Here is a 9,482-nt window from a genome sequence, read left to right as displayed (position 1 = left end):
ATTTCATCTTAGAAAAATCTGACTTCAAAAATCACCAAAAATTTCCTCCAAACGTGTTCCCAATTGGACAAAACTGTGATAACACAGTAAATAACCTGTATTAATGTTTATATCTGCGACTCTATAACATGAATATAATTGCATGTATGTTGTGGTCAATTCTGACATTTGCAGCGCGTGAAAACCGCAGTGGTTCACCTCAGTGTTTCCCTCAGGTGTTTGTCAGGAAAATGAAACAGGTGCGTCCTGTAGTATAAATGAGGCTGCAGCTCTGCTCCATCACAACTACTCAACTACTGGTTCTCAAGAGAAATCAGGATTTACTCCAGACAAAGACAACTTGTAGCCTAACTTTAAAGAAAAACAAAATGTTCAGCCAGATGTTGTTGGTGTTGCTGTCTGTCAGTGTGTTCAGTGCAGCCTCCTCACTGAGCTGCAGATGGATGGATCAGAAATTCAGTCAGCACAGTCAAGACTCTCTGAAACTGCTCAACACCATGGTGAGTTACCTCCTTTTTTAATATACTGTAATTTAAAACTGCTGAATGAGATTGTTTACTTCATGATGTGTGTGTTTGTGTGTGTGATGCAGGCTAATAACTCCACTAACACCACTGAGGACGCTGCACCGGAGGCCACTGTGTCCTTCCCGAATCACCTGTACAGCCAGGCGTCCAAAGCATCAGTGAGTCACTCAACTTTTATTATAAACATCTACAAAGACTCACAATTTCTCTCCTTTTATGCAGTTGTTAAAAGAGTGACATAAATCTGTCCCTGTTGTGATCTGTGATGAATTTTCTTCCTCCAGGCTGAGGACAAACTCGGTTTCACAGTTCAGGTTCTGGAGGAGATGGTCTCTCTGCTGGAGGGGGGTTACAGCTCTGCATCATGGGAGGAGAACACAGAGGAGAACTTCCTCAGTGTGGTGAGCCGGCAGGCTGTCGGCCTTCGCTCCTGTGTGAGTCTCACTGTGGATTAACCTCACATTTACAAACGTAGACAGAAATTAGGGCTTTTTTTGACGGATTTCTGTTCCCTTTTATTGCTTTAGAGCCACCACGGCCACAAGAAGAACAAGAAGCTGGAAATGTACTTCAAGAGACTCTCAAGTCATGTTCTGGAGCACATGGTGAGTCTATCAATCAATAAATCAATCCTTCTATTGATGAATCTCTATGATTTCTCATGTTGTAATAATGATGATGCTGTTCTGTGTGTAGGGCCACAGTGCTGAAGCCTGGGAGCTGATCAGGAGGGAAATACAATCCCATCTGAAGAGAGTCGAACTGCTGGTTTCACCTCTCACCAACTAACATCCATCTATCACTCATTCATTTATCTATTTATTTATCTATTTATTTTATTATTTATGTAATGAGTATTTATTATTTGGTCGAAATTTTTCACAACCAGTATATTTAAAAAAATGAATACGTTGTTGATCAACTTCCTATTTATTTATTTATTATCTGTAAAAGGCAATAAAAAACTACTTTCTTCAGCAAATGGAAATGTGTTTGTTTTTATTCCTGTTACATAAAGAAAATGAAAATCCCATCTGAAGAGATTTGAGCTGCTGGTTTAATCTCTACTCACTAACTAACAACTGTGTGCCACATTTAGTCTATTTATTTATCTATTTTTATTTATTTATATTTTTATTTAATCAATTATTAAATCATTTGTGTATTTTTTAATAATGCATTGTATTTGTTGATGTTGAAAAACTGGATTATTTTTTTCATTTGCATTGAGAAAAAATTAATATGTTATTTTTTTATGCAATACTCAATAAAAAATAATATTTCTTACAGCAAATTGACATGTTTATTGTTTTCCTGCAACGTGAAAAAGGGACACGTTTTTATTTAAAATGAGTACGAAACAAACAACATGCAGGAACATGTGTTTTAATACCTCTCAGTATTTACTGAAGGTACAAAAACTGATAATAAATTTCAGATAAGAGATTTCAAACTGAGAGTGTTTTTAAACATTTAAAATCTTAGTTCTGTTATTGATACATAAGATTAATTGATCTCCCACATGTTGGCCTTTTTGTATCTTTTCATTGCACCTTTGTTATTTAACACAACAAAAACAAAAATATCTGAAACTGAGTCTGTGATTATTATTGTATTGATCTGATTTGTCACTTCTTTTTTGTCAGCCTCACTTAATTTTACTGTCCTGCTTTTGTTCACTAAAATGACGTCCGGTTTGTCATCTACCATCAGCCAACATCCAAATGTGATCTCATCCCCACTTGTCATATTTTGGGCAGACCTTTGACACAGAGCAGGTTGGGGGGGTTGCTGCTTGGTACAAAACGCATGATTTTTAGTGCCATGAATGCAACAGCGAGAAGGTGTTGCCAGTTAACGTCAGGCAACAAAAGTCACAGAAAAAAATATCAGACTTTGAGTCCCATTAATGCAGCAGTGAGAGGGGGTCAGCGGTCAGAATTAGGCAACACAACTATGTGGTTAAGGCTTGGAAAAGATGGGGAGTGTTGGTAATAAAACAAAACAAAACAAAACAAAATAAAAAAAAAAATAAAATAAAATAAAATAAAATAAAATAAAATAAAATAAAATAAAATATTTCAAGCTTAAGCATACACTGCTTTTCAGATTAAATGATTTACAGAATAAAAGGAAAATATTAAAAACCCATGTAGCTCCCCCTCCCTCCCGCCTTATGACATACCAAAATTAAGCATATTAAAGGGATAGTTCACCCTAAAATGCCAAAAGGGGGGGGGGGGTCGAGTGAAGTACCACAGTCCACAAAACACACAAAACAGTTTCAAAACATCTGGCTAGCACAAACCTGGCTACAAAATGCACAGTTTTGCAGTTTTGAGTGGCACAAATACAGTGATAAGAAGAGCGGTACATTTCAGGCAACAAAACTTCAATTCAGTTGCAACAACTGGCTTCCTACTTAAATAAACAAGATGAATGGTATGGTAATAGTACGGATAATTAGCAGACAAAATTTGGTTGCTGTTCCTGTTTCAAATAGTCTCCAAATTACTGAAAGGATTGAAAAAATTGTTGCAACCGTCCTCAGTGTCCCCTAAAAGCACTCCTTATGAGGAACGGCTCCTTTTAGAATAATATATATTTGTTGGATCATAATAGCGTGCATTAATGTGTTCATCACTTTAATGTTGCAGGTGTTAGACGAAGCTAATGTTTAATTATTTATTGTGTGTTTGTTTGTTGATCTTTTAATTGGTGTACACTTTGCAATTTAAGACAAATGTCAGAGAAATCTGAAAATGTAAAAAAAAATCTCAGTAAGACTCAGTAAGAGCATCTTTTTGTCAGCTGCGTCTGTGTTAGATGGGATGGCGACAGAAATTCTGTCTTTGATAACATTTTAAGTATCCTCAAAACAAAGATTTTAAAAAGTTTAGACGGTATGATTCAGTTTGACCTTTGATCTTTGATTTTCCATCAGTTCTTACTTTTGCCTTCAGTCGCTGTGAGATTTTACCGCAGAAACATGTTCCTGCATGTTGTTTGATTTGGACTGATTATAAAGACAATTCGGCATGTTTTTTTGTTTGTTTGTTTGTGTTACAGGAATAAAAACAATAATCACATTTCCATTTGTTGGAAGAAAAAATATTTTTATTGACTTAGGTAGAAAAAATAAATAAATAAATAAATAAATAAACAGATACAGTAAAAGAGATAAATAAATAAAGTATTTTTATTAGCTTTTACAGATAATAAATAAATAGAAGTTGATCAACAATGTATTGATTAATTACATAAATAAGCAATAAATGGATAAATAAAAAAAACTAGATAAATAGATAAATAAATAGATAGATGAATGAGTGATAGATGGATGTTAGTTGGTGAGAGATGAAACCAGCAGTTCGACTCTCTTCAGATGGGATTGTATTTCCCTCCTGATCAGCTCCCAGGCTTCAGCACTGTGGCCCTACACACAGAACAGCATCATCATTATTACAACATGAGAAATCATAGAGATTCATCAATAGAAGGATTGATTTATTGATTGATAGACTCACCATGTGCTCCAGAACATGACTTGAGAGTCTCTTGAAGTACATTTCCAGCTTCTTGTTCTTCTTGTGGCCGTGGTGGCTCTAAAGGAATAAAAGGGAACAGAAATCCGTCAAAAAAAACCCCTAATTTCTGTCTGCGTTTGTAAATGTGAGGTTAATCCACAGTGAGACTCACACAGGAGCGAAGGCCGACAGCCTGCCGGCTCACCACACTGAGGAAGTTCTCCTCTGTGTTCTCCTCCCATGATGCAGAGCTGTAACCCCCCTCCAGCAGAGAGACCATCTCCTCCAGAACCTGAACTGTGAAACCGAGTTTGTCCTCAGCCTGGAGGAAGAAAATTCATCACAGATCACAACAGGGACAGATTTATGTCACTTTTTATCCACTTGTAATAATAATAAAACTAAAAATAATAAATATAACTATGCATTATGTGGGTAACTTTGATATATGTGAAGTGAAAAACACGTAAGTGATTGCGCAAGTGCATTTTATTATTCATTTTAGGTGTATGAATTTGTATATATATATTATAGGGCATTTCAAACAGAAAAGTAGCCTAATAATAAAAATAAAAGATAATGATAATAATAATCATATTATTATTATTATTATTATTATTATTATTATTATTATTATTATTATTATTATTATTATTATTATTATTATAACAATAACAACAACAATAATAATAATAAAGTCTTTTTACACTGAAAAAAATGAATTGTTGCCCAACTTAAAATAATTACTTAAATCAGTAACACATAAATGAATTAAGTTTATTCAAAAAAAAAAAAAATCAACTTTGATTTATGCAACTGTTTGGAAATTGAGTTTTTTTATTTATGTGTTACTGAGTGAAGTAATTATTTTAAGTTGGTTAAGAGTTCTTTTTTCAGTGTAGATAGCACATTTAAAACCACAGTTTACAAAAATTAAAGGCAACACAACAACAGTAAGCCAAACAGTCCTACTGAACATAAGCAAGATGAAAATTTGTTGCATAAAAGGAGAGAAATTGTGAGTCTTTGTAGATGTTTATAATAAAGGTTGAGTGACTCACTGATGCTTTGGACGCCTGGCTGTACAGGTGATTCGGGAAGGACACAGTGGCCTCCGGTGCAGTGTCCTCAGTGGTGTTAGTGGAGTTATTAGCCTGCATCACACACACAAACACACACATCATGAAGTAAACAATCTCATTCAGCAGTTTTAAATTACAGTATATTAAAAAAGGAGGTAACTCACCATAGTGTTGAGCAGTTTCAGAGACGCTTGACTGTGCTGACTGAATTTCTGATCCATCCATCTGCAGCTCAGTGAGGAGGCTGCACTGAACACACTGACAGACAGCAACACCAACAACATCTGGCTGAACATTTTGCTTTTCTTTAAAGTTAGGCTACAAGTTGTCTTTGTCTGGAGTAAATCCTGATTTATCTTGAGAACCAGTAGTTGAGTGTGATGGAGCAGAGCTGAACCCCCTTATTTATACTGCAGGACGCACCTGTTTCATTTTCCTGACACACACCTGAGGGAAACACTTTCACGCGGTTTTCACCCTCAATATACCTGCGCGAGTAATGCCACATTTCGGATTCTAAGTTTTCTGTTAATGAGATATGTGTGACATAATGAAATAGTGTTGCATAAAGCCCACATTACGCGCCGCATTTTGGACGGTCATTAAAAATGCCAAACAGGAAATTCATATTTACCGATAAAAGCATCAAAACAGCTGCCTATTCAGATTTGTCACATTTTGACATGGAAATATTTTTGCGTTTGTTCCGACATTATTTTATTTTATTTTATTTTATGATTATATTTTATTACTGATTTTTAAGTTTAAAATCTCTGTCAGCCTTACCTAATTTTACTGTCCTGCTTTCGTTCACTAAAATGACATCCGGTTTGCCATCTACCATCAGCCAACATCCAAATGTGAATTTTTAAGTTTCTCTTATTTTTGCAGTATCCGAGGCAGAAATCTGTCTTTATTTTTAATAAAAATATGTGTTAAATGTATATATTTTAAGAAATGTTCCGAGTGATTCCAGGGTGTGACAAAGACCACAGGAGAGCACGTGTTAAAAGTGTATTAATATTGACAAAATAAAAATAAATAAAGATATAATAATAATAATAATAATAATAATAATAATAATAATAATAATAATAATAATGAGGATGATGATGATAAATGCAATCTTGCATTATGAGGGTAACCTTGATGCAGTGACGGATGGTATGTGAAGTAAAAAATACAGATATAACTAATTGCACCATTAATTTATTTTGAATGTATTTATTTTCTTATTATTTTTCAGTGTTTACAGGACATTTCAAACACCACACAAGTGTAGAAAGTATCCTAATAATAAAATAAAAAAATAAAAAGGCATAGATATATAGAGTAAATAATAATAATAATAATAATAATAATAATAATAATAATAATAATAACGAGGCAGAAAAATTGAATGAACAGGTGCATTTATTTAGTTTTATTTCAGTCTGCAGACTTTTAATGTTTGATGAAAATTATGTGTTGAAAAACGATTATTCTCTGTTTGTTAGAGGCGCCCTCGTGATATACTCTATTTCAGTCATGATTCAAACAGATGCAGAAATAACTGCAGCGTGTTCACATACCAAACATGCCACAACAGAAAACGCTTCCCCTGAACTGAAAGTGGACTGCGCTACGTGACGTATGACGCTCGTGCGCTACAATCAGAGCCCTTTAGCACGAGCTAGAGCAATATGAAAACGCGGCGTTACGTCAGACGTTTCTGAAAGAGGCTGTGAACGGAGGGAAGACAGATAAACCTTTATTGATCTCCAGAGGGGAAATTCTCATCTTTCCTTGGCATTTCATCATTGCATCTGCTGATGTGGTGTTAAAACAGTTTCTATTTGTTCTTCTTGCTCTACTGATGCATTGTATTGATATTTTAGTGTTTTTTTTTTTGTTTTTTTTTTTTTTCGAATTTTGTGACTATTTTTGTGTTGGGTAAATTAATTCAAACATGTTTTCCTCTAACAAAAGAGGCCAATATGATTGCTTTTATTTTTTTTCCCTTTTTTCTCCTTCTTCTTTGCCTGCGTAATTTTAGAGTAACAACTCCATGTGCATTAGAAAGAGTTTGTTGATATTTTAAGCACTACATGTTGGACAAGATAAGACACGTTTTAGTGCTCCCCAGATAGGAGTTTCCGTTGTTGCAATAACATGAGGGCAGAAATGAGTACAGAAACGATACAGAAAATAAACAATTAGAAGTATATGACATAAAAATTAGACCAGAATTAAATATAGAAACTATGCATAAGATATTAAAATAAAAATAACACACGTTATCTTGTTTTAATCACTTTATGACACACTGTAAAGGATGTTTCCATAGGTATTATATGTGTTGACCATAGACTGTATATTAAGATTATACACAGTTATATAAGCACTTTGTAAACTCTGTTTTTAAAGGTGCTATATAAATAAAGTGATACGTATTATTATTATTATTATTATTATTATTATTATTATTATTATTACTATGCGTTTTCTACTGTGCGTTGAAATGAAGCACCTTACTTGAGCAGTGCTCCAATTTCACTGTCTTTTTAATGCAATGACAAAAAAAGGCATTCTGATTCTGATTATTCTTATACATAACTCCACTGTGGCGCCCCCTGCTGAACTTTCTGATTACTTAATATTAAATCACTGTATTTCGAGACTGCAGTTTTGTTTGCCACCAGAAACCAACTGTCACTCTGATGACAGGGAAATGTTTTAAATGCACCGTTCATCTGTCAATATAAATCCTACACGCTTTATACACAGTATATAGACGTATAGCAGAATATATCTACTGTACATCATCATCCACTCCACGTTTATTCAGTCAGTGTTTATTTCTTTGTAAGAAAAGCTTACAACTTTGAAAATACTCGACTTTTATGTAGAAATGTTTTGGATTTGTTTTTATCGTAGATCATTGTTGTCTGTTATATATATTAAAATCTGTTATATCTCATAAAAGCAAATCTATTAAAATGGGTTTTTAGAGGTGATTTTTTTTTTTTTAAGTCACTGGGATCCACTTTGCTTAACCCACTCATTTGGGTAAATGGTATGGGGCCACTTAAACAATTCCATATAGGGCCAATTTTCAGCTATTTATAACCCACATGGGCCCCACATATAAATACTGACTGTACATAAGAGTCCTATCTTTACTTTACTTTTATTTTTCCAGCTTTGTTGCTCTTGTTCCTTGGTGTTATGCAATGCGAAAATAAATCAAATTAAATTATAAAAGTAATAAAATTTGATTTCTGTGTCTCACACACTTGGCCAATAAATGTGACTCTGTTTCAAAAAAAAAAAATCTTTGAAACAAACAAACACGCAGACTTTTACTTTAAATACCTGGGTGTGTTGTTGGCGTGTTAGAGCTGCTGCGCAGGTTACACGCTGAGGAGTGTGTGGTTAAAACCTGTTGGATCTGCGCTGTCAGCCCAACAGGAACTGTGTGCGAGGACATGAAGTCCTCTCGGTCCTCACATGTCCTCAGCAGCAGAGCAACAACATCAGCACGCCTCAAAAACTCTGCTGCCTTCAGGGGACACTCGTAAACTATCACTGCTACCGTGGCACGACTATAAACCGCTGAGTCGACTATAATCAGCACTAGAACAAGCAACATAGATTAGACTTACACTGATTTTTTTTTTTTTTTTTTTAATAAAAATGCATGATAAATAGATTTTTTTAAAAAATATTATTGTTGGATATGAAGAGGTAGCACTTTGAGTCTTTACTTAAGTAGAAGTACAAATACCACAGAGAAAAAATAAGAAACTCTACAAGTAAAAAATATTATTTTTGTAAAAAATATGCTTATTTGTTGAATAAAATGTACTTAAAGTATCCAAAGTAAAAGTGCTCAGTGTTGAAAAATGCCTCTTGTGACTGTTTTAGTATTAGATATTATATCATTACATTATTAGCAGATTTTTTTTGATCAATTGGTTGATTGTTTGTTTTGAAAAGTTTCAGAAAATACTGATAAATGCCTTCACGAGAGCTGAAAGTGACACCACAATGCTTGTTTTGTCCATCCAAGTAGTCATAGTAATAATGATAATAGTAATAATAAATATTACAATCATTTAAGAGGCAAAAGGATCAGTCAGCACATTTGTGATGCTGAAACTGACTTTTACATGGAAACTGATTTTTAAAAATGATTAATTTATTATTTAAATAAAAGCATAAATAGCATACCACACTGTAAAAATACTAGTACAAAGTACACAAGTACAGTACTCAAGTATGATAATGATAATGATGATGATAATAGTAGTAGTAGTAGTAGTATCAAATTTGAATAAAAGATACAACTTTAATACATGAAATTA

The 9,482-nt window shown here is 33.8% G+C and overlaps 2 protein-coding genes across 3 annotated transcripts; one reads left to right on the top strand and one right to left on the bottom strand.

Moving 5' to 3' along the window:
• The first annotated feature begins 263 nt into the window (after window positions 1-263).
• On the top strand, window positions 264-1,332 carry LOC121938392 (interferon a3-like). The gene is made up of 5 exons (XM_042481641.2): window positions 264-500; window positions 593-685; window positions 812-961; window positions 1,055-1,132; window positions 1,224-1,332. The coding sequence occupies exons 1-5, from the start codon at window positions 369-371 to the stop codon at window positions 1,314-1,316; spliced, it is 546 nt and encodes a 181-aa protein (XP_042337575.2). The 5' UTR covers window positions 264-368; the 3' UTR covers window positions 1,317-1,332.
• Window positions 1,333-3,851: 2,519 nt separating this feature from the next.
• Window positions 3,852-8,648, bottom strand: LOC121959016 (interferon a3-like). Of its 2 annotated transcripts, XM_088069975.1 has the most exons (6): window positions 8,491-8,648; window positions 5,301-5,394; window positions 5,116-5,208; window positions 4,227-4,376; window positions 4,055-4,132; window positions 3,852-3,963 (listed from the first exon to the last, which is right to left on the bottom strand). In XM_088069975.1, exons 2-6 carry the CDS (start codon window positions 5,355-5,357, stop codon window positions 3,871-3,873), a joined length of 471 nt encoding a protein of 156 aa, XP_087926101.1. In that variant the 5' UTR covers window positions 5,358-5,394; window positions 8,491-8,648; the 3' UTR covers window positions 3,852-3,870. The 2 variants fall into 2 exon arrangements, with proteins under 2 accessions (XP_087926101.1, XP_042364131.2); XM_042508197.2 differs by lacking the exon at window positions 8,491-8,648 and having other exon boundaries at window positions 5,301-5,776.
• Window positions 8,649-9,482: the final 834 nt, after the last annotated feature.

The sequence above is a fragment of the Plectropomus leopardus genome, chromosome 19 (genome assembly GCF_026936395.1).
Source record: "Plectropomus leopardus strain MGB_pleo_1.0 chromosome 19, ASM2693639v1, whole genome shotgun sequence".
In the NCBI taxonomy this organism is placed as follows: domain Eukaryota; kingdom Metazoa; phylum Chordata; class Actinopteri; order Perciformes; family Serranidae; genus Plectropomus; species Plectropomus leopardus.
Note: the sequence above shows the minus strand (reverse complement) of the source record. Positions and strands in the feature narration are given on the sequence as shown.

Bases quoted from the DNA above. Each gene is read 5' to 3' on its own strand.
- LOC121938392 (XM_042481641.2), top strand. From the start codon at position 369: ATGTTCAGCCAGATGTTGTTGGTGTTGCTGTCTGTCAGTGTGTTCAGT. The intron at 962-1,054 runs GTGAGTCTCACT...TTATTGCTTTAG, and splicing joins CTGTCGGCCTTCGCTCCTGT to AGCCACCACGGCCACAAGAA. The intron at 1,133-1,223 runs GTGAGTCTATCA...TTCTGTGTGTAG, and splicing joins GTCATGTTCTGGAGCACATG to GGCCACAGTGCTGAAGCCTG.
- LOC121959016 (XM_042508197.2), bottom strand. From the start codon at position 5,432: ATGTTCAGCCAGATGTTGTTGGTGTTGCTGTCTGTCAGTGTGTTCAGT. The intron at 4,377-5,115 runs GTGAGTCACTCA...TTCTTCCTCCAG, and splicing joins GCCAGGCGTCCAAAGCATCA to GCTGAGGACAAACTCGGTTT. The intron at 4,133-4,226 runs GTGAGTCTCACT...TTATTCCTTTAG, and splicing joins CTGTCGGCCTTCGCTCCTGT to AGCCACCACGGCCACAAGAA.